The sequence below is a fragment of the Tachypleus tridentatus genome, chromosome 8 (assembly GCF_004210375.1).
Source record: "Tachypleus tridentatus isolate NWPU-2018 chromosome 8, ASM421037v1, whole genome shotgun sequence".
In the NCBI taxonomy this organism is placed as follows: Eukaryota; Metazoa; Arthropoda; class Merostomata; order Xiphosura; family Limulidae; genus Tachypleus; species Tachypleus tridentatus.
The window spans coordinates 59,689,316-59,716,169 of NC_134832.1; the positions used below are offsets into that span (position 1 = coordinate 59,689,316).

The 26,854-nt window shown below is 36.1% G+C and overlaps 1 protein-coding gene across 6 annotated transcripts in view; it reads left to right on the plus strand.

Annotated features, from left to right (window-relative positions):
• LOC143222458 (high affinity cAMP-specific and IBMX-insensitive 3',5'-cyclic phosphodiesterase 8B-like) overlaps positions 1-5,080 on the plus strand; it is a 199,315-nt gene extending 194,235 nt beyond the window's left edge. For all 6 annotated transcript variants that reach the window (XM_076449006.1, XM_076449008.1, XM_076449009.1 and 3 more), the window contains one exon: positions 107-5,080. In XM_076449006.1, coding sequence (XP_076305121.1) covers positions 107-216 — 110 coding nt within the window. In that variant the 3' untranslated portion in view covers positions 217-5,080. The remainder of the gene's footprint in view (positions 1-106) is intronic.
• The last annotated feature ends 21,774 nt before the right edge of the window (positions 5,081-26,854 follow it).

Sequence of the window (26,854 nt, forward strand, 5' to 3'; positions counted from 1 at the left end):
ATACTTGTTCTGCGAGATGTTGAATTGAAAATATTTTATAAATGCACGTTGTCAATAATTGACGACTTCAACATAAATATTATTTCTCTGTTTTCTATAAATAAAGCTTTCGGAGATTTTCCCGAACTGATTGAATATATCCAATCGAATTATACGTATTGGAAACAGCAAGAAGAAGAGAAGGAACGACAAGCAGTTCCCAGAGAAGAAAGCTGAATCAGTGAGAAATATGTTTGTAATCTTCCAGTACAAAACGTTTAATACTGCTAAATTAATGTATTGGGAAAAGAATGGAAGAGGAAATTGACTTATACTGCGTTTCTGAATGAATATAAAAATAAAAAAATATTCGTCGGCAGAAAAAATAAAAACAGAGAACGAGATATAAAGATTTCACAATGTTATCCCACAATCCATTTGGTTCGTTTGTTGAAAACACGAAATATCCACAGATGGTGCGAGTAAAATCTGTTGTTACCATTTGTTTTTCGGTTGCACCACTCTATACGTCAACCTCTCTGCATAATACAAGCATAAAAATATCGGTGTCATTGTTAAGTTGCCAGTATTGTTAAATATTTATGAGTATGTCAGTTACACATCGTTTGTGTTAGTGAAGTTTGTAGAACTTTTAGGAACAGGATTTTAATGGCTCAACATTGTGCTGTTTTTTTTTTCTTGTTGGTATGTAATTTATTGTGCAACTAAGATAATTAAGGAAACAGTATTATTTTGTGCAAGTTAAACCGTGCATTGATAGACAGTAATACATTAACATTTCTTTATTAAAACATACATAAGTAATATTACATTTTTTTAGAATTATATAAGGAAATAAATTAATCTACTGAGGGAGTATTTGTGAGATAAAACAGAAGCCTGATGTGGTTTTGCTGTAAGAAAACACACTCACACATCAAATAGTAAATAATTCGCACTAGATAGACAAGGAATAATATCAGAGAATTAAAAAGAGAAATGAGTAAATTAACTGAAAATTGGATTCACATATAGAAGTATGGGTAGCTATTTTTTTTGCCAACATTCAATTAAACTTTATTTATTTACACATCAATGGCGTATCTAATTGTGTCATGTATATCCAACTAAAACATTTTCGTCTTCCTTATATTCAACACATAATGTTCTTCATACACTGGTAATGTAAAATTACAAGAATGGTTGCCAAAGTAAATCTTCAGTTAAAAAAATAATGATTAAAAGTTTATTCGCGAAATGAGAAAGAAGCCAGTAGGGTTAAAAAATTATGGTAAAACTGTATTAAGAAAACAAACAATAATAAACTGTCGACATTGTGACAATAATAATTATTGTTACTTTGTTTAAGACTCGTAAATGTAGATGCAAATTATTATGACGAATTATACGCAAACTTTTGTTTATATTAAAATCATTGTATTTGCGAGTTTTCGGCCCTCTCACTTGGCAACAATGTAGTACATTTTAATGTAGAGAAAAGCCCCCGTATGATTCTACAAATTGTTATTATTATCTATTTAACAAAATGAACTTGCTCAGAAATCTTCATACGCAATATTTTAACACTGTTCAAACTAATTTTAATCACGTATAGTAACGAAAAACATTCTCTAAAACCAAAATACTTTTTTTTTCTCGTTCTGTTACAACTACCAATATCACACTCTATGTAAAACGTCGTTCAACTAAAAACTGAAGTTTAATTATTTAGGTTATGATTGCGTGAAGTTTAATTATCAGATAAATTGCGTCAAGTTTCTTTTATTTTATATCCTAATAACACTTAAGCTAATTATGTTAATATACTCGATATTTTGTGATGACATAACTTTAACTGTTTTTGTTCGTAACAGATTTCATTTCTAAAAATTAGGCTTAATAAATACAGACTTGAATTACAGTCTATAGATTATCAGTTAGTGTAAGGAATTAAGTGACAGAGAAAACAAAGTGTAATAAGAGGTTCACAAAACATTTTAAAAATAAAGAAGCTTCCAACGTTTCAGAATACACTTATTCCATCTTCAACGAAATCTAGAAATAGTATTATAAACATATTTATTAAGTAATACCACAATAACTTCCTTTACTCATTTAATTAATTGCAAGTTGTATGAGACTTCATGTTATATTTGAATATGAAATAATCAACATTATTTACAAAATGCTAATTGTTAAGAGAAATTGTTCATAATAATATAAGGCCTAAGAATGCTTGTAAGCTATTAATAGTCGGATGATCGTGAGCTGTGAATAATCTTACAAGAATTCTAGAAGGTTCTGTAAAATCGTTATATAAAATATTATAATGTGAATGAATAGCTGTGAAGCTGAGTTTCATTAATCAGTGGTTGGTCCTGTTAGATGGCCCGGCACAGCCAGGTGGTTAAGGCACTCGATTCGTAATCTAATTGCGGGTTCGAATCCCCGTCACACCAAACATGCTCGCCTTTTCAGTCATAGAGGCGTTATAATGTGACGGTCAAGCACACTGTTCGTTGGTAAAAAGAGTAGCCCAAGAGTTGGCGGTGAGTGGTGATGACTAGCTGCCTTTTCTTTAGTCTTACACTGCTAAATTAAAAACGGCTAGCTCAGGTAGCTCTCGAATAGCTTTACGCGAAATTCAAACCAAACCTATTAGATACTTCTAAATGTTCTCAGACTTTAGGTTTTAAGTGGCGTTTATTGTTCTTTTTCCCAATCTTCATGACCTAACATCCAATGTAGGTGTGCTTTATACACAAGCCATGAACGTATTAGTGTTGACATTCTATCTTTATATTGAAAGAAGTGTTCAATACGGAAACTTGGTCTATATATTAGTCTCAGGTGAATGAAAATAGAATGATTTGTTAAAAAGCATAGATATTTTTAAGTTGTAAAGCCAATGCAAGGAAGGCAGATAATGAGAGGAAATTTGAGGACTATATACGAGGGCTGTTCAAAAAATACGCGGACTGACGTCATAAAACAAAATGTACTTCATTTAGAAGTTACAGGTCTGGGACACCTTCAAAGTTCTCTCCTCCCCAACGCACACACTTATCCCAACGGTGTTTCCACTTGTTGAAACAGTCATGGTACGCTTCTTTTGTAATGTCCTCCAGCTCCTTCGTCGCATTTGCCTTAATCTCGGGAATTGTCTCAAATCTTCTTCCTTTCAAGGGTCTTTTGAGTTTGGGGAACAAGAAAAAATCGCAATGAGCAAGGTCAGGTGAGTAGGGGGGTGGGGAAGAACAGTGATTGAGTGTTTGGCCAAAAACTCACGAGTTCTGAGGGCTGAATTTCGCAGCAACGCGGTGCATCTTCAATTTTTCGGTCAAAATCTTGTAACAAGATCCAACTGATATCCCACACTTTTCAGCAAGCTCCCTGACAGTCAGACGTCGATTTGCCCGCACCAGGGTGTTGCTTTTGTCGACGTGTGGGTCGTCAGTTGACGTGGAAGGACGTCCAGAACGCTCATCATCTTCAATGGACTGTCGACCATCCTACAAACGTTCATGCCACTTGAAACATACCGTACGCTTTATAACAACATCACCGTAAGCCGTGTTAAGCATAGCAAAAGTTTCAGTCGCAGATTTTCCAAGTTTAACACAAAATTTCACAGCAAGTCGTTGCTCCTTCAGGTCATTCATTCTGAAATCCGCAAAACGAAAAAATCGCACTTCACTTAAAACCGCGTAGCTAATACACAAATGAAGATATCTGCAATCGGGAAATGGCGTCGTAATCAACTGATCTGTGCGAACCTAGCGACACCAAGTGGATTCCCTTGGAACCAACTGGAGCTGCGCAATTCAAACAGTCCGCGTATTTTTTGAACAGACCTCGTACAAAGTAGTAGATGGCTAGAAATTATATTTCAAAAATTTGCGAATATTTTTTTTTAGAAAGTGAGCCGGATAGCCATTGTTTAACTGGCTGAGTTTCTGAGAAAAATTACTCGCATATGTATTCCGAAACGTTCACAAATTCTGTAAATAAAAATATTTTGTGTCTTGTCAACCGTCTCCATCTTTTTTTTTTTATAAGTTGGTGCAGTTCTATATCAGTGGTATTTATATACTCATTGCTAAACAATTAAGACAAATGTATTATAACTGGAATTTACTCCAACGTTCCAAAATGATAGCGAACTTCAGTCTTACAAAGAGATTTACAACATTCACTATACTCTTTGTTGAATGCTAACCCGGGGAATATATAGCCGAGCAATCCGATGTAATATTATCATTTAAGAAGATTAACTGGCGAACTCATTGTCTCTGTTAGTCCCACTGTGCATTTTTGGGATTTAGTTGTAAAGTTCCTGGGATTCAGTTGTAAATCCTTGTGGTATGTGTGAGTAAAAACAATCAAATCCTAATCAGTTGTTCCTTCGTCAAATGTATGTCTGTTCACGTGCAGTTTTGACATGTGTTATATACTCTGTAAGCCTGAGCAATGAACTCACCAAAAATCATTTATTTTTGATCCAAGGTGTAATTTTTTAAAGTGGATATTTTATTTCTACCTCGTTGTTGTGCCAAACGTTTAATCAGTGTACAGTTCTTTGACATGTTGATGGGTTTTGATGTTGAATAATTATTTGTACATAGAAGTAATACTAAAGACGTAGAAGTAGATATATTTTGAAGTATTATTTACTTGTGAAGTACTTTTGTTATTGAAACTTTCCAAATGTTTTTTTTCACTCACTGTTTTCTTCTCAAAATTCAAACCTAAACTTGTTCATATTATCCAAATGCAAATTAAGTAATTGATTATTATTTACTCTTAACAAGAAGAAAGATCTTTTTCTTGTTGGTTATTTATAAAAAAACTTCTATAGTTTGGATTTTTTTTTTCTTTAATAGTTTGAAAATTTTACATTATGTTATTTAGGGTTAAGACTAAGATAAATGGTTTTTAAAATACTAAATCGTTCGAATGGAACTTTCTTTCTAGAATTGTTTCTCTATTGTTATCTGTTGTTGGGCTTCTTTTGACAGCTCTTCCGTTAAGTGTACAGAAATGTTGTGTTTTGAAATATTCATGCTCTGTAAATTGAAATAATAAATGTTCGTTTACCGTTTGTATCTTGTGTCTCTAAACTTTTTTTGCACGAAACACTCATTTTTTAGCAAAAATTAACTTCAATTTAAAATTATTCTTAAAGCAAAACTATTAAAACCATTTTGTTCAATAACGACACGTTTTGTTTTGTTTTTTTTGCTGTATCCAACATTTGGGGATCGTTTCATAATATTCATAAATAAATTCAGACAGACTATATAATGTGATTACTCAGCTACTAAATTAAGAAATAAGATTCTTGTATTTCAGACTAACATATATAATTTTACTATTGATGAAGTTTCTTACTTATCTTAATATTTTTGTTCAAGTGCAAGGTAAGAGTGGTCTGGTGCGGAAAGTTCTGAATGGGTTGTTTTGTTTTTCCCAAAGCTTAGTCAGATTTTCCAAATGTGTGTGGGCCCAGTTTGGCCAAGCGTGTTAAGGCGTGCGACTCGTAATGTGAGGGTCGCGGGTTCGCATCCCCGTCCCGCCAAACATGCTCGTCCTTTCAGCGGTGGGGGCGTTATAATGTTACGATCAATCCAACTATTCGTTGGTAAAAGAGTAGCCCAAGAGTTGGCGGTAAGTGGTGATGACTAGCTGCCTTCCCTCTAGTCTTACATTGCTAAATTAGGGATGGCTAGCGCACATAGCCCTCGAGTAGCTTTGTGCGAAATTCAAAAACAAACTCATTTCTTTTATATTTTTTATGCTTCACATTTATGACGTCCGTTTCATAACAGATTATTGCAACCTAGTAAGAACATATTTCATATACTAAAGTTCATTCAGGACAAGATTAACCCTGCCCCTTTAATTCTGACAAAATATGTTGACTGTTTAAAGCATGGTTTTACAAACTATGCTCCACCATAGTTATCTGGGGCTCTGAGAGGAAATTGTAGAATGTTAATATTTTTTCCTAAAACTATAAAATTGAATCGGAATACGCTGTACAAAAAAGTAAAAACTAAAACATATCATTAATATAACACGTTAATCACGTATTGGGCCTTTTGATACGTTATTCTGCCTAACGCCAGATGATTTTATTTAGCTTAGGGGAAGTTCTCGGGGTGAAAGTGTTAATACAATCTCAATTAACTTCGACAGTGGCATCACTGGTTGCTAGTAAATATGGCACCATCTGAAGATCGCATGCGTCATTGGAGATGCAAGATAGCTTAGCAATTTTCGTCATCAGTCAACCCTGGGTAACGGTGCCAACTGTTTTTTAAAAGCCAGCTCTAGATTAGCGGCTAAATCTCGAAAGTTTGTTTGTTTGTTTGTTTTTTGAATTTCGCACAAAGCTACTCCAGGGCTATCTGTGCTAGCAATCCCTAATTTAGCAGTGTAAGACTAGAGAGAAGGCAGCTAGTCATCAACACCCACCGCCAACTCTTGGGCTACTCTTTAACAAACGAATAGTGGGATTGACCGTCACATTATAATGCCCCCACGGCTGGGAGAGCGAGCATGTTTGGCGCGACGGAGATGCGAACCCGCGACTCTCAGATTACGAGTCGCACGCTTTAACACGCTTGGCCATGCCGGGCTCAATCTCGAAAGAAGCGAAACACGACGTCACAGCTGAAACTTGTCCAAACTTGAAACATTGTAATGCAATTAGATGCAGTATCAGTTGTTTCAATTTCAAAGTATATTTATATGAAGAATAATTATATTAATGACAATTATAATTGGTAATTGTTAGGTTAAGTTAGATTCCTTGAAGGCTCAATTCCCTTTGGTGAACTCAGCAGATAACCCAGTGGCGGCGCCAGGATATTTTCGTTGGGGGGGGGGTAGGTAAACTGTGGAGGGGCTTCCCAAAATGCCATCAGTATGAAGTATAGATGGTAAAATATAATAATTTAAATACCAAGGTACATTTTAGAAAGGTGTGCTATTTTTCAATGCAGTTTTCATTGGAAACTCGTACTCTGAGATTAATAATTCATTATTACATCTAAATTCCACCCAAGGTAATACATAATAATAAAGAAAATCAAGATTAGCTTAGATTGAACCTTTAATATACCATTAAGAGTAAAGCTACAAATCAAAAGAAATATAACATAAAGACATAGTTTACATAGCAGAAACGAATTATCCCATGTAAAGTTAATACACTCTGAGGAAAAGTAAGGTCACTATCAGGCTAACTATCTTTCATCATGTTGTGTTTATAGTCAATATTACTTCAAAACAATGCGTCTGTTCTGGTGATTGGCAGCAAGTGCGTCTATAACAGTATCAATATCGAGTTGTGCCCTCTTGGAGTTTACTCATATGACAGCAAGGTTGCTGGGGCGGTTGTTACCACTGCTGTTGCGTAAGTATGTCTTGAGAAGCTTCAGACATGAGAAACTTCTCTCACAGGCAGTTGAAGTGACAGGCAGGGTCACAGCAATGCATACAATTTTGTGGAAATCCATGAAGGCATCCTTGTATGGCTCCAGCATGGTTGCAAGCTCCAATGGTGTGGATACTTTCTGTCCCCTCTCTTTCTTCCTGGCAATTAGCCGGTTTAACTGGTGGATCTCCACTGCGAGGTCATTCTCTGCCACACCATAGTTTGCTGCTATTCCTAAGAATGCTTGCTTGTCCAGAAATGTGGAGTGTTTGGGGTTCAATGCAGTTGCACCCATCAGAACACTGCAGGCATCAGAGGAGAATCTTCTATTCAGCTCGTTGAGCATCCTGTCTATGATGGCACAGAAGATGTGTCTCCTGGCATCTGGTGTTGATTCATCTTTGGCCAGTACTAGATGTGATTATGAATTCTTCTAGGTGTCTGGGGGCCGATTGCTGTCCACTTTGACGCACCGTCCCAGTGCGTATTCCCACTTTCTTACATATATCCTCAGCAGACTCTTCCAAGTCTTTCCATGCTGCTTCAGTTCTCATTTCTGAGAGACCAGAGATGACAGATTGTACTAGGTTCTCTGCAAATGCCAGCTGCAGGACAGGTGACTGGAGGTGGTCTGACAGCTGTTTTGTCATCAGCAGTAGTTTTTCTGTGGCCACTAGACTGGTTACGAACTGCTGATCCAGGAGGATGCACAGGCTCTTTGATTCAGTGGCTCTATTGTCCCCTCCACAAGATGCTTTAGGGTTGTCACAATGGCAGGGAGGGTTCTTTTCACAGCCAGACAAGCAGCATGTCCTCACAGAGGACACAACACCGGCTAAATGCTTCATAGTTATACACTACACTATACATACATGCTATGTTTTACTTTTCAATAAAAGATAAATGAAATAAATGAGTAAATACCTGTGAAACCTTTGGTTTATCAAGTAAAATCCCTGATGATCTGTTGTAACTTGAAATCAACGTGGTTTCTAATCTTCGTCAAAGCTCAAGATAGAATGGCATTACACAGAAAGCGGCAATACAGCGCATGAGTTTCAGTGCATTCAGTACGTTGCTATGGGTCGCATGACACATACTTCCGTCTTAATGAAGACGTTGAGTTCTACAGATCTATGTCTCTTTGATGTTAATTGTTAAGCAACAACGACGATTGTGTTTTCAATATTTTATGAATGTATGTAGGTAACAATATTGGGAGCTGGGCTCATTTGGGGGGGCTCAAGCCCCCTTGGCGCCGCCACTGTTGCAACCTTTATAATGGATAAGTGGCTAAGTATTAGTAATAAATATGATACGAGTAAAAAATCTTCCTAGGCCTAATACGAATTCATCGCCGTTATCGTCGTGTACAAGCACTTAAACGTAGGATGACACAAGAAGTACTAAAACAAGAAATAAAAATTATGATGAAAGTTTTACTTAATACAGTTTTACATGGACGGATAGTGAAGATGTGGTTGTGTGTTGAATGTGGTACAGTGTTGAGTAACAGTAGTTTCATCCAGCAAAGTTAAAACGGCATCTAGAAACTATACACTCCCAATTAAAAAATCCAACTTCTGAGTATTTTAAAATAAAATGTTTGCAATTAAATGCAAGGAAAGCTACATTTCTTTCGTTTGTCCATCAGGACAACAAAGATGCTCTTATTGCTTCATATCATGTTAGTTACCGTAGTGCAAAAGCAGATGAAGCTAATACAATTGCAGAAGATTTGATAAAACCATGCTCAAAAGATTAGGTATAGTGCACGATTAATGAGATATTTCTTTAAAGCATTAACTCTGTGCCCCTTTCTGACAACTTGGTTTCTCGAAGAATCAAGTATGTCAGTAAATTGCTTAACGGAGTTAACAAGGCGAGTTAAACCGAGTCCAACTTTTTCGCTTCATATGGATGAATCAACAGATGTTGCAGGTTATGCGATGTTGCTTGTGTTGTTCGCTATATTTACGAAGCTAGTTTTGAAGAAGACATGTTAATTTGCAAACCTTTGCATAATAAAACAACAGTCGAAGAAATATTTAAACTGATTGATTTATTTGTTGAAGAACATGAGATCCAATGGCAGCTTTGCTCAAGTATTGGCACTGATGAGGCTGTAGCTATGATTGAAACATTTTCAGGCACAGTGGCACGCATAAAAAAGAAAAACCCAGACATCGAGTCATCACCGTCATGCACTTACAATTAAACAAATGCCAGAAGACTGAAAAGAGGTATTGAGTTATTTCATAAAAATAGTTGATTTTATAAAATCAGTACCACTCAATGCGAGGATTTCAGTTTACTCTGTGAGGATATGGAAAGTTTGCAAAAAAATTGTTGCTTCATACTGAAGTCTGATGGCTTTCTCGGGGAAGAGTGTTTGCTCGCTTTTACTAACTGCAGAGATATGTTTCTTTTTATCTGAATGCCATTTTGAACTTGCATACAAATTAAGGGACAAATGCTGGATACAGAAAGTGGCCTACCTTTTGGACGTATTTGCCTGTCTAAATGAAATGAATGCTACAATGCAGGGTAACGTACTTCAAAGCTCAGTAAAATGGAAGCACTTCAACAAACGCTAAAACTTTGGGGTGAATGTATACTTATGGAAGAACTTGATTGCTTCGAAAATCTCAGTGGTTTTTTTATACTGGATGCAAAAGTTTCAGTCTTACAACACATACTTGATTTGTGTACAGCTACTGGGGAGTACTTCCCTCCTCATTTAGAAAAATTACTGTGGATTCAAAACTCTGCAAATACCAACGGTTTGCCTTTGAAACAGAAAGAACAGCTTATAGAAATTTCAACTGATTACACCCTAAAAACAAAATTTCAGCAAGAAGAAATTACACAATTTGGAATTCAAATGGTCATGGAATACCCTGAAATAAGGGACAGAGCTTTGAATATTTTTGATGCGTTTTCCAACAACATATCTTTGTGAGCAAACATTTTCACTGCATACAGCTACAAAGACCAAATTTAGAAACAGGCTAAACATTGAAGATGATTTGCGCTAACAGATAACAACCGCCCTCCGCTAGTACAGCGGTCATCTACGGATTTGCAACGTTAAAATCAGAGATTCGATTCCCCTGGGTGGGCTCAGCAGATAGCCCGATGTGACTTTGCTATAAGAAAACACACAAGGTAACAACCATAACTTTAAATAGTGAACTACTTTGTGAACAAAAGCAAGCCCATCCGAGCTACTAATAAGTAAATAAGTACACTGTGTTTTACTGATATAAATTTTGCAAGCAGAAATTTGTGAACAAGTAATTAGAAGTAATCTTTCCTGCTACTTCATTTTCTCAAATATATAAATTTCTTTGTAATCAAACTTATAGTTCAGGAGACCAATTAAAATATTCTTGCTGTTAGGTTCACGGTTTTCTGTGATAATGATACATTTCTGAAAAACATTTTTCATATTATATATCCAGTACTATATTATTACATCTTGCTGTGGTCACCAGGTGGATTCAAACCTTGTTTCACCAGTCAAACTGTGTGTAATTAATATAATGACGAACTGTAAATGTTTCTAACTTAAATCTTTCTCAGCATTTGCTTGTTGCTTTCAATTTCTAATAATGTTGAAAAAAATAAACTTATTTCTTGAACGTATCGAAAGTGTAACAGTAAATTTTGACTCTAGTTGTTTAGTGCCAAAGTTCATAATGCAAGACGTTTCCAAAAAAGACAATGCTTCTATTTGCTACATGAATCTATACAAATATAATAGCACTATCTTTTGTATGTCTATGTAACTACTTCGCTGGGTATAGATAGATCTTCACCAAATTTGATATAGAGATTTATTGAGTCCATAGAGAGATACAGGCAAATTTGTGATTTCACATTTTCTGTTTTTTCAATCTTATGGGCGTGTTTTATTTGTTTTGGTTTTTTATAATTACATATAAGGGAAGCAACTTTTAATGTCCTAAGGTAATAGTTAATTAATCGTGAATTTACATAACTTCTGCCAAAGGGTACGGTCTCCAACTAATTATTTATGATGTAAAAACACATACCAAATTCAACTTAAATTTAAAAAAGAATGATATTTTAATTAAAAATATTTTGCGCGGTTTTAGAAAAATAAGAACTATAATATTTTTGTTTTGTTGTCACCCAAAAAATTAAGTAATAAATACGGCTCGAATATAATTAAGATGCATAGGTAGTGCTTTTTAATTTCACATTTTCTACACCAGAGTGCTTGTGATAGTGTGAAGTACATTCTGTATAAATGGTTTTTCTGATAAAATACTAAAAAGGAGAGCTGTAACGTTAAATGATGGCTAATTTATCAACATTGTAGTTATTTCGCGAAAATCGTCATTACTGGGTAACAAATCAGTTCAATATAAATCTAACCTATATATAAAAGGAAGTGTGTGTCACGTCACGCTTGATTTCTCGAAATAGGAGTAATCACAATAGCCAAAATGCATTTATGCCGGTTAGAATAGTTTTATTACTGTCTGCCCATTGCAATTTTAGTGAAGGGATGCAAGGAATTCGTGATGGGGGTTCTGTAAAACCTTATAAGTGTAGTGAGTGTTGGTATTATAAGCCTAAGAACGTGGTGTGGGATCATCTAGTGCATATCATGAAAGTGCAAATGTCTATTCAGTTTTAAACTTAAATCGTTTCTGAATTAAGCTATTTTCTGTTATGTCACCAACGTTTTTAATGAATAACAAACCTTTTAATCAACGGAAACTAAATTAAGAAATCAACAAATTTTTCTCCAGTTCTGTTTTCCAAACGTTTCATTTTATACTTTCAGTACATAAACTAACAATATTATGTTATACTTTTGTTGCTAAGCGTCATGACAAAAACCATTGTTTGAAGGTGGTGTCACCAAAACGTACAGACTTTTCTATGTATTATAAGTTGTTAATATGGCTGATTTTTTACCATTAATTATTCCATGAATGTGCTACGAAGTTATTTCATGAACGATCTTAATTTTTGATTGGCTCACAACGTAATTAACGGTTGTTAACTAGACTTCTCTATCTCTTTGTTGGTCAAGCCTGATTTCGGAAAATGTATTTCACTTAGCTACAATACAGAATGTGAAGTTACAGTATACTATGAGGTGGTAGTACTTGCCCCGTCATTTTTGACAGGCAATACGCTCATTTTTATATAACGCACAGTAGTAATCATCACCAAGATAACATGCAGACTTAAATGTAATGGGTATCACAGTAGCTTGGTTCATACACGATATGATGTACACATTGTTAAGAGTTGCTGGACGTCTTCACGTATTAGCACTTGAAGACAAACTGACCAGGCTGTAGCAAGTGAGAAACCACTTTTATAAAATTTGCATATACTTCTGTGTCAGAAAAAACCCTACGACTTCTGGTCTCAGACACGAAATTAAAACCATATCTATCTCTTCGTAAACAGGATTTTTGACGGACAGTTCGTTATTCCCGAAGACAAAAAAAATTTCATACAGTTTTGTTTTAAAATGTTCTATTACTAATGGCCTAAGTGTGGCCTAGTTGTTAATGTACCTGGACTATGAATCTTCGTTTCGCTCTTTGGAAGGCCCAGAATGGCCAGGTGGTTAAGACACTCGACTCGTAATCAGAGGGTCGCGGGCTCGAATCCCCGTCACATCAAAAATGGTCACCCCTTTCAGCCGTGGGAACGTTATGATGTGACGGTCAATCCCACTATTCGTTGGTAAGAGTAGCCCAAGAATTGGCGGTGGGTGATGATGACTAATTGCCTTCCCTCTCATCTTACACTGCTAACTTAGGGCAGGTAGCCCTCATGTAGATTTGTTTTGAATTTCGCGCAAAGAGCGATTTGGAGCTGTTGGTATATTATAAGTAACTTAACGATTAACGTGGGTGTTCTTGATCTGCTACCTTCCTTCTAGTCTACCAATTGATATTCAGAGACAATTATATGGATAGCTTTTGTGTAGCTTAGAACGATGATCTGTGAACAGACACAATTTTTCACTAAATCTAAATGTGTTCAAAACTTGTGGAAGATATGGTTAGCTCTCTACAATATAATCAAACTAGTGTTTAGAAGTCTTTGATATATGTTTAAGAAAGAAAAAACCGTAACCCTTACACCTTTTAATCGTGGTAAAGGCTTCAAAGGTTCATCAGTCATAACACTCAGTCTATTAATATTTAAATAATAACATTATTTTAATTATCATTTCTTGGCTTTCGAGTAAAATTTATCAACGTTTATTTTAATTGCATATTAAATAGTCTTAACAAGAAAAATATGCCCTCCGCTAGTACAGAGGTAAGTCTACGGAGTTACAGTGCTAATATCAGGGGCTCGATTCTCCTCGGTGGGCTCAGCAGGTAGTCCAATGTGGCTTTGCTATAAGAAAACACAAACAAACATATAAGAACAATATGTTAGGAACAGAAAATGTAGGCTTTCCGTTATTACAGCTGTTATCTCTTTCATCATATTTTCAATGAAATATTTACTTGTATCTTTAATATTTATCTCTTTTATATTATTTTTACGTGCTTTATTTATTTTGATTTCTTTAATAACCGATCAATAATATATTTTTTATGACTTCTTCTGCCCTCCACTGGCTCAGCGGTAAGCCTGAAGGCTCAGAATCCTAAAAATCAGGTTTCTACAACTGTGATGAATACAGTATGAAGCTTTGCTCTTAAAAACAAACAAACATGATTTTACCTTTCAATTTTTCTTACCTCTTCAGTTTTACAAGACATAGATTGTCGATCACACAACTTGTAGGCACGACATGGCCAAGCGTGTTAAGGCGTGCGACTCGTAATCTGAGGGTCGCGGGTTCGTATCCCCGTCGCGCCAAAAATGTTTGCTCTTTTAGCCGTGGGGGCGTTATAATGTGACGGTCAATCCCACTATTCGTTGGTAAAAGAGTAGCCCAAGAGTTGGTGGTGGGTGGTGATGACTAGCTGCTTTCCGTCTAGTCTTACACTGCTAAATTAGGGACGGCTACCACAGATAGCCCTCGAGTAGCTTTGTACGAAATCCAAAAACAAACAAACAGAACTTGTACTAACTCTAGGGACATTTCTGCATGTATTAATTTATGACAGTGGTTCCCAACCTTTTTATGCCCTGCACCCCTAAACAATTTTAATATGTTCTCGCATTTCTTAAGTAATTATTTATTTAAGAATAAAGGTGAAGGTGGCCAAAACAAATGTTATCTTGCACCCCCAAGGGGTGCGAGCACGTCTGGTTGGGAACCACTGATTTAGGATGTGTGTGTGTGTGTTTTCTTATAGCAAAGCCACATCGAGCTATCTGCTGAGCCCACCGTGAGGAATCGAACCCCTCATTTTGGCGTTGAAAGTCCGTACACTTACCGCTGTACTAGCGGGGGGGGTATTCATTTAGAGACCTCTTCTGTAAATGTTGTTTACTACAAATGAAATTAACACTAAAGATATATCCGAAAAGTAGCTAGAGTTCTTCAAATGGAGTTAATGAATAAAATTCCTTTTAGAGTTAAATGCGTCATTATTTTCTCAATATTTTAACCACTGGTCCTGAAATTGTTTATTTTTGCAATAGAAACAGAAGTAACACCAAGTTAATATTTGTTGATATTTCCTTGGAAGCTTACTGCTTCGTATATCTCTGACATGATTGAATTCAATTGTTCACCAGTCATAATAAATGCCTAAAGAACAAAAGAATTTATTATTCTGTTCTTAACATAGTATTTTCTACCTGTTAAAAAGTAACGCGTTTAATAATCGGGTAATTTCAAAATTAGAAAGAAATGAATGCTTTAAACTCGATTTAAAGTTCTGTTGTTGTTTTTTTCGCCACTTTGAAACCGAGGATTTAGGCTTCGCGCGTTAGGGTCGTGGTTTCGCTGTAAGGGAGGTAGTCAAATCCACTGTTCCCTCTGAGCTGCTGGCTGCACAACCAATCAGTGATGATGATGAGTCTCAATAGGGTCACGGTCTCTTAATGACCTACCCTGGCAGTCGATAGGCCTAAAGCTCAAATAACCGACTTGTAGCATTACAAAGCGACCAAATGATCCAATATGGTCGATAGTCTAAAAATAGCCTCCCCCCAAAAAAAACCTGATATCACACATCCTCACATTGACTTGATATTGATGTAGATGAAAAAAAATTTGTCCGTACATGGATTGAAAATCTTAAAGTGAACATTCGCCAAATTCTCTTTTGATTGAGATAGACAAGAGTACCGCAAGAGTTGGCGATGAGTGCTGTTGTCTAACTGCCTTCTCTCCAGGCTATCAGCTCAAAATTAGTGTTAGCCCTTTCTGCAGATTTTCGAAATTGATACCTGTAATGAATAGAGGAAGTTGATACATAGATCCGATATCAAACTGAAAGAAAAAAAAAGAGTAACCTCTTCTCGACTTTTCCCTCAGTTATTACATATGTGTTTGCACTGCAAACAACCCACTTTATATGGTCTATGGCAGTTAGTGACAAAAGTAAGAAACGTGCAAAGTTCTTGTGTGTAAACGTAATATCACCCATATATGTACAAAGTCAGTCTCTGTTTTAATGCAGTAAAACACAAAAACAAGCATATTGGTATCTGAGAGCAATGAAGAAGCTGGATACACATATACAGAGGATTAAATAGATTATGTTAAAACGTAATATTGTTATGTCCAAAGCACATCATTCTTCCCTGCTAGCTTTTCATAAAACATCTAGTGTACGCGAACAACGGTTTTCCAGCGCCCGTTTCAAAAGTCTAATCTCACAGAAAGCAATTGGCTCCGCATCCTGTGAATTATTTAACAAGCTATCTCATGGAATAGCATTAAAACCCTTTTCATAGTTCAGTTGATTAATATATGCAATAGTTGACGAAAGTTATGATTGGAACACTTATCTTTTTGAACCAATACTTTGTTGGTCAGGTTTTCAGACAAATAGGCCCAACATGAGCAGGTGGCTAGTGCGCTTGACTCGTAATTTAAAGGTCGCAGGTTCGAATCCCTGTCACACCAAACATGTTTGCCCTTTCAGCCGTGGAGGCGTTATAGTGTTGCAGCCAATTCCATTTTGTTGGTAAAAGTGTAGCCCAAAGGTTGGCAGTGGGTAGTGATGACTAGCTGCCTTCCCTCTAGTCTTACCCTGCTAAATTAGGGACAGCTAACGCAGATAGCTCTGGTGTAGCTTTGCGCGAAATTCAAAAACAAACAAATAAATAAACAATCCAGACGAATATCCCTTTTGATCATGTTTTATGTTTCTGCCTTGGCTATGTGAACATTTATGTTGGTGGTTTCTCACATGTTACAAGATGCCGTACTAAGCTTATCATGGCTATTTATGTTGGTGGTTTCTCACATGTTACAAGATGCCGTACTAAGCTTATCATGGCTATTTATGTTGGTGGTTTCTCACATGTTACAAGATGCCGTACTAAGCTTATCATGGCTATTTATGTTGGTGGTTTCTCACATGTTACAAGATGCCGTACTAAGCTTATCATGGCTATTTATGTTGGTGGTTTCTCACATGTTACAAGATGCCGTACTAAGCTTATCATGGCTAAGGTACGACTTCTTCCAGAGCTCTTTCTGTATGAGTCTAGCTCCTCAAATTGATCTGTTGATGTTCTTTTGTTGTACAATGTCATTAAATATAATTCACATCCTCATCTTATAAGTTACAAACTTTTGATATAAACGAGGCTTTATGAACTGAATATATTAATGTTTCTCACCCTTCTCAAAACTGTAAATTTTAAATGTCATCATCCTACCCACGAAATGCCATACAATATCAAAATGTAGTTCTTATACATTCCGTCCTATTTTGACTTTATACAGTCCGTGGTTGTTAGGTGAGTTGCTGATTAAAGTATTAAAATTATTTTCATAAAGAGTACCAAGTTCTTATGCTAGTTCCTCCCCCCAGTGATTCATGCCTTAGTTTGAGAACTTATAATGCTAAAATTCGGGTTTAGATACCTGCAGTGGGCAGAAAGCTTTATGCCTTACAACAAAAACAAAAAAATATAAAGAAAAACATCCACACGAATTTATTACTGCATGACGTGCATAATATAAACCAGGAGATAGGTAGCTTTCATTTCTTAAACAATCTGAAGGAAAATATAATATTATTCATATATTAGTAAATATCATATACTAAAAATTTAATTGTTTCTGATAAAAAATACAAACGTTTGAAGTTCTCTCTGTATCATGACCTATTGTACAGGATTTCTTAAAAAAACGAGTAACTATTTTTACTTAATATACGTATATTATATTCCAGCGTAAAAACCCATAAAAAATGACAGAAATTCACTGGAAGCCAAAGCCGTATAGAAATGGCAATACACGAAGGAAGTAAATAAAATAAATATAAAACTATCTTTCCCGGGACATTCTACAAATTACGTCTGAATCCCCTAAATATAACTGAGCAAATATGCATTTTGATAAGATATTTAAACATACGATAACCATAAGGTTGTAAAGACAACTTTTCTTCTTCTAAGGAAAAGTTATCTTTTTCCTACAGACAAGAGGTATCTTCAGTTTGTTTTAGCCAAAGGCTTTTGTAATAATTCCCAACCACAGATTTTCCAAAGTTTTTACTTTTTTTTCCACAGGTATTGATAAGATGTGAATACACTTTCATGTCTATGATCACGAGAACCTTCCCAACTTTCCTATATAGATCCTACCTAGCTTGACGTCATAATGATGTGGATGATATGGTGTCACACACATAATGCCATGTCTAATATGGTCCTGCAAACTCTCTCCTTGACAAGCTTTTATATATCAGAAAAAATGCCTAAATTTAAAAGATATTTACGCCCACGTTAGGGATTAAATTCAAATAAAATATGGCAAGCAAACGAGGAAGTGTTATAGGTAAAAATGTGAAACTGGATTCATGTGACTCGTGAAGTTCGGATAAATCGAGAGTGTTCGACCGACACTTGACTTTTATATATATTAATATAAAGCAGTTCTTCAAAAATATGAATCAAAAGGTTTTACTTAAAATATCTTACAAGCTTAACGCCAAAGGAATATCCACAAATAACATCTGATTTAATATAAAAGCATAACACATAACACAGTTACGTTGTACACTACGTCAGTACTTGTTTTGAAAGGCCAATTAAATATTAGGTTGTCCAGAATTAAATGTCGGAATTCTCACGATGACATTTAGAAGCTGAATATTGAGTAACATATCGTTGTTTGGTTGGGTTTAATCCAACGTTTGTCGCTTACAAAGTGTCTTAATTGTCTGCTGTTTCAACTCTACTCAGAGTAAATTTCGCAACCCCCAAGGCAGCATAGACAAGAAGGCCTTTCGTCTGATTCTCCTCTACAACTTCAAACTTGGAAGAAAATCTACCAAAACTACGCGGAACATCAGCCAGGCATTCAGCCATAGATCTGTTACCGAACATACAGTTCAGCGTTGGTTTCAAAGGTTTCAACATCAAGATGAGAGTCTTGAAAACCACGAAGGTCGTGGACGGAAGCCATCTATTAAGGGAAGCAGTTGAGACAGACACTCGTACAACAGTACGTGAGCACTGCAGTAAAGTTAAGCACAAGTAAATAAAGCATTGCCAACCAGCTGAGTACGATTGGAAAGACAAAAAGTTAGATATGTGGGTTCTGAATGAGTTGACTGAAGGTCAATAAAATCGGCGTTATGAGACCTGTCAAGGATGACGCTCCAAATATTGAACGAACTAGGAATCAAGGTTCTGCCTCATCCATCTTTTTACCCCAGATCTTACCCCTACAGAGTTTCACTTTTTCAAGCACTTTGACAACTTTTGGAACAATAAACGCTTTCAAAACCAGGCACCTGCAGAAGAAGTTTACAAGAAGTTCATTGACCATAGAAACTTTGATTTCTACAGCAGGGGGATAAACAACTTCGTTACACATTAGTAAAAGTGTGTTGAAACAAATGGTGCTTACTTTGATTAAAGCATGTTTTACAACACTGGTTTATACTTTTCCAAACTTCGTAGTTCAAAAAGACATTAATTTGTGGACAACCTAATATACGCAAAATGTTACGTTTACGTATTTAAAAACGAACCTTATCATTTTTAAGTAAACTAACTCATCGTGGGTTTTTGTATAGTTACTTTGACAATCTTACCTGTTACAAATGTAAGAACGTTTTGGAACATAATGCTAACTTGCATCATAAAATAACATAAAAAAGAACTCAAAATTAATAAACATGAGCAAAAGATAACTGTTGGGCAAGGAGAAGACATTTTTGATACAGCGCGAAACCCAATCCAACGAAACCATTCGTTGTCGTCATGAGTAATTATGTAGAAGCGTACGAAGAACTGCCTGGAGGTAAACATATTCAGGCTGGCTCCGAATACCAGCATCGGCCAGCACGTATTTGAAGGATGTAATATCTCCATGCATCAGGGACACTTTTCCATAATTACCCTTAAAAACAACGATTAGCTTCCAAAGAAAGTCTATAGTCATTGCTGGCATCGACCATAATTAAATCAGGACAACTTAATTTTCTTCCTGTTGATTACATTATGATATTACGATCTGACGGTACATTATATCTGTTTGTTTTGTTTTTCGGAATTTCGCGCAAAGCTACACGAGGGCTATCTGCGCTAGACGTCTTTAATTTTTCAGTGTAAGACTAGAGGGAAAGCAGCTAGTCATCACCACCCACCGCCAACTTTTGGGCTACTCTTTTACCAACGTATAGTGGGATTGACCGTCACATTATAATGCTCCCACGGCTGAAAAGGCAAGCATGTTTGGTGCGACGGGGATTCGAACCCGTGACCCTCAGATTACCAGTCGAGCGCCTTAACCCACCTGGCCATGCCGGGCGCTTAATATCTACCTATACATCACCTAGTTGTATATGATTCTTTATTTTCCATTTTTTTCATTCAAACAGGAAATGCACTTTACCAAAACGAAATAATACTAAATGTAAAATAAAATACAACAGTTCGTTTCTTGGTAAAACTGTAATAATTTATACATTTGTAGTACTTTAGTAAAAATAGATAAATCTAAATAAACCTTTTGTTTTTAATCTACTATTACTTCCTAATGCAAGCATTGACCAAGGTCCGAGCTGACATACACCACTAAATTTTCACCTGTAGGATCATAATAAGTAAAGCACACTATGCAATTAAGAGTGTGGAAGGCAGTTGACGCTACTTACTGATTGTTCACCCTCTGGTCAACAGTTCCAAACTCGGTATAGTAAAATATTAGCTGATGTGTGTGTTAATATAGTAAAGCCGCGTGATGCTATCTGCTTCCCATCAGGGTGCTAGCTGATGTGTTGCAAGGGGTGCAGTTTCAGTTGTAAATAATATTGTTTAATTATTTAAATCTAGGTGAACTATCTTTTTTTGTTTCTTTTGTAAAGGTTTTGCTAAGTTCCTAAACTTGCAAAGTGTGTTTCATCTCGTTCTCTGGACCGAGCTTCCATAAAATGATTTTATATGTATAATATGTTTATCCATAAAATGAGTAACAAAATAGGCCTAACTTGTCAAAAAACACCCCATCCTGTCACAACGTAATATACATTGATTAAGCTATCATTGACCAAATTAACAAAGATTATAAGTTTTATTAGGAACTAAGAAACAAAGCAACACTGAAATGACTGTAAAATGTTACGTGAATATTTTGTCACGAAAACAGTGTCTACATCATAAAACAAAACTAAGCACTGATCTATCCCTGGTTTGTCCACTTCAGTTATCGAAACTATAAACATTTCTGTGTAAATTTGATTGGATGTCAAATGTTCTACGTTGTCTACTTTTAAAAGGCTCAATCACTTAAAATGGATAAGTCCACCGAAGGGACGGCGATAGCTAAAATCCGGGATTCGATTCCATGGACACAACAAATAACCCAGTGTGGTTTTGCTATAAGAAAAACAACAAAATAATGAATGTGTTGTGATTACACTAGGTATACTCGTATGTTAAGATACAAAATTACTTACAAATTAGTGTTAAAAAACTCGTACTAAAGTTATGAACTATTTTTTATTACTGTTTTAAAATATGATACCTAAAATGACTTAATACAAATTATATCTCCATGATCAGATGTCAGCTGAACTTCATTAAAGCCCTTGAACATTTATTTTTCGATAATATGTATTTTCTTTGTTTGAGTTACTTGGGATACATATACAAGATTAGCCATCGTAACGCTCCAGTAAAGGAAGATAAACTTTTATAATACATACAGGGTGAGCCATAGTACTCTCAGTGAAGATAGTAATTTAATTATATTTCGTGCACATGTTTAAGAAGATGAAAAATGAAATGAACTTTTGTATTTTGGACTATTATAGTAGCATAGCCTCATAAGATATAGTTGTTATGTTTCATTAATTATTTTTGGATAACTTAAAAATGAGATTTTCAAGTTAATTTCACAACAAATGTTGAAGCTAAAACAGTTTCGATGTTAAAGAGATTTAAATTCATGTTGCATAAATTAAGATTGACATCACTGATATGGTTGTGATTAGGCTAAAGCACTTTCCCAGAAATAAGCGTTTAGATTTTTTAGGGTTTACAGTTTTACACAGTTACTTTGACAATCTTACGTGTTACAAATGTAAGTACGTTTTAGAACTTGCATCGTAAAATAAGATAAAAAAGAACTCGGAATCTAATAAACATGGGCAAAAGTTAACTGTCATGATTTAATTGCGAACACATTTTGAGCAAGAAGACATTTTTTGACCAATAGAAACTATCCGTTGACATCATTTTGTCGTAAGAAGCAAGCGTGTCAACTTGTACTGCCACTTTAAAGCCTGTGACATTCGAATGGCAGAAATAGTGGGGTTACGAGAAGTGGAAAAAAAATTACTTAAGGAATATAAGGCTTAAGGCAAAATATTTTGGAAGACCTGTTTTGAGAGAAGACAAGTGTAAGAAATTATACTTAATAACTGTTTGCTTGTTTTGTACTTCGCGCAAAGCTACTCGAAAGCTATCTGCGCTAGCCGTCCCTAATTTAGCAGTGTAAGACTAGAGGGAAGGCAGCTAGTGATCATCACCCACCACCGACTCTTGGGCTACTCTTTAACCAACGAATAGTGGGATTGACCGTCACATTATAATGCCCCCACGGATTAAAGGGCGAGCATGTTTGATGCGACGAGGATTCGAACCCGTGAAACTACATAAAGTAAACTGAAAAACTGGAAAGTAATAGTGACAACAGGCAAGACCAGGTTTAAACATCACGTGAAGAACTCGGACAAAAAGGAAGGTCGAGAAAGTGAGAAGGATAGCCACAGAGACCAACGGTGATAAATATTCCACTTCTGCTGAGACAGGAAGAAGGCTACACGTAAAGAGAGCCGTGACTATCATGCAACGAACCAGACATATCCCACGCATGGAACTGGAGTGATGACATGGTTGGATGGAAGAAAGAGGTTACAAGGCTGAAGAAGAAAAGAATGAGAGACTGAAAGCGGAAGAGGAGAAATTAAGAAAGGTCCACATAGGAAACCACACTTTATGTGGCCAATAGGGGCTAACAGAAAAACTTAACATGAAGTGTCCTAAATGAAAGATAATATGAATAGGGGTAAGTACAATGAAAGGGACTGGAAAAAACCTTCGCTGAATGCACATACTACCAATGTTGATGGATGAAGAAATGAATATCAAAATAACAGGAACTTGGCATTATCAAACATGGCAAATGTATTAATGTGAGGAACACTCAAACGAGTGTCAAACCATGAGAATTGATGAACAACTCTGTGGTAGATATTTTATGAGGTCTCAAAAGACAATCTACGATAAGGTTTCAGGACACATTACAAGCCACAAGGTGGACTAGTAGAGAATAAGCCATAAAAGGGAAGTCGAGGGTTCAAAAATACAGAGAGGCCGAGAACCCCTTGCCAACTGATGTATGATACTACAGTTGAGTTGTCAGAATACATCATCGCCAAACGGTCATGTAGAACTGGAAGAAAACGATCCCAAACCAGATGAACCATTAAGAGCTCCTAAAGATTGGTATGAAAGATCGATTCTTTATAGTTCTATTGATTCAAAATCTTGAAAGAGCCAAGCCCAACGTGGATGCATCTGTAAAAAGATGAAGATTCAGACATGCTAGAAGACGAGAAGCATAATCATCATAGAGAAAAAAAGATGTACAAGATTAGACTAGGGATTCAAAAAAGGCTTTATCAGTCATGTAGAGCTCACTGTAAAAGATGCATGTCAGCAGAACCCAAATCTTTATTAGTCATGTGGAGCTCACTGTAAAAGATGCATGTCAGCAGAACCCAAATCTTTATTAGTCATGTAGAGCTCACTGTAAAAGATGCATGTCAGCAGAACCCAAATCTTTATTAGTCATGTAGAGCTCACTGTAAAAGATGCATGTCAGCAGAACCCAAATCTTTATCAGTCATGTAGAGCTCACTGTAAAAGGTGCATGTCAGCAGAACCCAAATCTCAAAAAGAGAAAGAAACTTTTTAAGAGGAAGAGAAGGAAGACGTTGAGCTGTGAAAACCAAATTATATATGGCCCATAAACAAAGCAAGGACATTTGTACCTTTTCGTGCCAAAAATTAAGTACACATCTAAATGAATTAGTTTTTGGTGGGTATGAGATGAAACGTCTTTAGATTAACCAGCCGACGTAGACTAATTACTTCCAAAAGAAGGAAAAGAGATGGTCGAAGGAATTTTATTGGGAAAGAAATAGAAGAAGCCAGTCATCCATATAATATTGAAATCTTAGTTTTAAGCTCTGAATTTGTTATATGAAGGCACGTACACCCTTGTGCACAGACGGCGTCATTAGCTGTGTTTTGCTGTACGGTCGATCTATCTTTGGGATATATGACGAAATTTTGAGGAATATTACGTCATTTGAAATTGCGTTAGAAGGGCAAGGAGACCAGTCAAAAATCAACTTCTTATCAACTCAATGAAGAAAAAACGGTATCAGTGGGGTCTGAAATACAAGAACTGGACGCAAAAACAATGGAGAAAGGTGTTATTCAGTGACGAGACTCATTTCTTCGTACAGGGTAAAAGAAGTCTGCACGTTCGCAGATTTCCAGGTGAGAAACTTTGAGAATCTCACATCAATCAGTTCGCAAAACATCCCTTGAAGAAGATCTTTTGGGGCTTTTTCAGCTACTATAGCGTCGGAGGCTTACATATCGTAGAAGGTATGATGCGAGGATCACAGTACATCGAAGTTCTGCAGAGAAGAGTCGTTCCAGAATTGAAAAAGAGATTTCCAGTTAGATCTGGCATTTTTCAGCAAGATCTAGCTCCGTGCCACGCATCGAAACTTGTACAGAATTTTATGACTACAACGCGAATAAAGGTGCTGGACTGGCTGGAAACTCTCCGGACTTAAATTTTATTGAAAATCTTTGGACTATTTGTAAAGAAAGACTTCGGGGAAAAGACTGTACTACGAAAGATAAGCTAATTGAGGCCATAATTGAGGTGTGGTACCGCGATCCAAAAATTAGTAAAGATTGCAGTCAACTCGTGGACTCGATGCCAAAGCGGATTAATGATCTTCTGAAAAATAAAGGCGGTCATATCATGTATTAATTTGTGAGTAATTTTTGGATTCTCAGAAATAATACGCAAAAAAATTGAAAAAATCGTAATTTTCCGTCTTGTTTCAATTAATTTGCACAAGGGTGTACTATGCAACCAAAAATATATGGTGTTAATGTCAAGCCAAAAGGATGAAGCCCCCCAGTGACACATACATACGGACTTACATACTAAAAACCGGGTTTCGATACCCGTGGTGGGCAGAGCACAGATAGCCCACTATGTAGCTTTGTGCTTAATTCTAAACAAACAATCAAACCAAAAGGATGAATGCAGAACTGATAAGCTTGACGCTGGTTTACAAACTGAAAGTAAAATCTGAATACTAATAGGGATGAAAAATAAAAATCAGAGACCTCTACCTTGGTCATCCAAAGCTCCAGAAAAAACAAAAAATGTAGGGTGAGAGAATTCTCCATTATAAATCGAGGAAAGCCGAGAAACTGGTTGAGACCTGAATGATCCAAAATGGACATTATTCCCCAGTTTTGTGGGAACAACAGACAAACAAGAATAAAATCCCTGAGAAGGATGAGAAACTCATCCAATAACATATTTGTTCAAAAAGACTGACACCACCTCAAAAAAGTGCTAGCAATATGCAGGATTCGTGATGACGAAAAACTCACTTGAAGTAAAAATGTATTCTCAAGAAAGCCGGTATGGGTATTAGAACTTTAACTAGAATAAAGTGCAGAACAACGATTCGACCTTCTTAGGTCATCTTCACATTTATTTTAATTAAAGTTCTAATAGCCATACCAGTTTTCTTGAGAATACAAGATACAGGATTCCCTGGAGTAAGAAAAGGAATGGACACAGGAGGTAAGGGAGGAGTATATGAAAAACAAATTGTAAAGCATTCTGATAGACCCTGCAACATGGTCAGCTGCATAGGGAATTCGTAGATATACAAATCGACACAAACATTCCTGTAATGTTCCTGAACCTAGAATATTGTTACCAGTGAAACCGTCAGTGTTGAAGCCAACATACAGAGAAAGAACGAAGGTGAGAAACAGCAACTGGAAGAGAAAGAGCTCGACAAGAATGTGACACGCGAGTAGTCAAAGAAAAATATTGGTGTGCAGTCTTGGCTTATGACTACAAAAAATCGGGCACCCCACCAAAAATCTACAGGTGGAGGAAAGGAGTCAGATGAAGGTCACTGAAATAAGAGTTACATAAACATATTTGAACATGTAAGGCAATCCTAGTAACAGAGTAACCAAATGAGTTGGACAAGAACAAGGAAGAAGAATATGCCAAGTTGGAGAAAGGAGGGGAAAGAAAGTCCGCCAAAAATTCTCAGAGAAGTGATAAATTGCTTCCAAATGAAGATCAATGGAGAATAGATATATTAAAGGTTATTGATAGTAAGGTGAAGGCAAGAAAAGTGAACTTGGGAAAGGATAACAGAGAACAATGGATTAAAACTTCAAACCTAAAGAAGAGACTCCAAGATTTGGGAGTTATAGGAAAGGGCTTCAGCTCGACTCTAGACCAAGATGTATGTGCAACCAAAGTAAAGTTGGGATAAAAATTACCATGGAGTCAAGGACTTGGGTATTAGAGTGAGGACAATAAAACGTAGTATTCTGAAGAAAGTAAAGTAAAGAATAATAAAAACAAGAAGAGAGTAATAAAAGGTAACATACTAGAGAAGAAAAGTCAGGGAAGGATGAAGAATGTCAAACTAAATTCACGTCAAAACTAAAAAAAAAAAAAATGCAAGTTTTGGA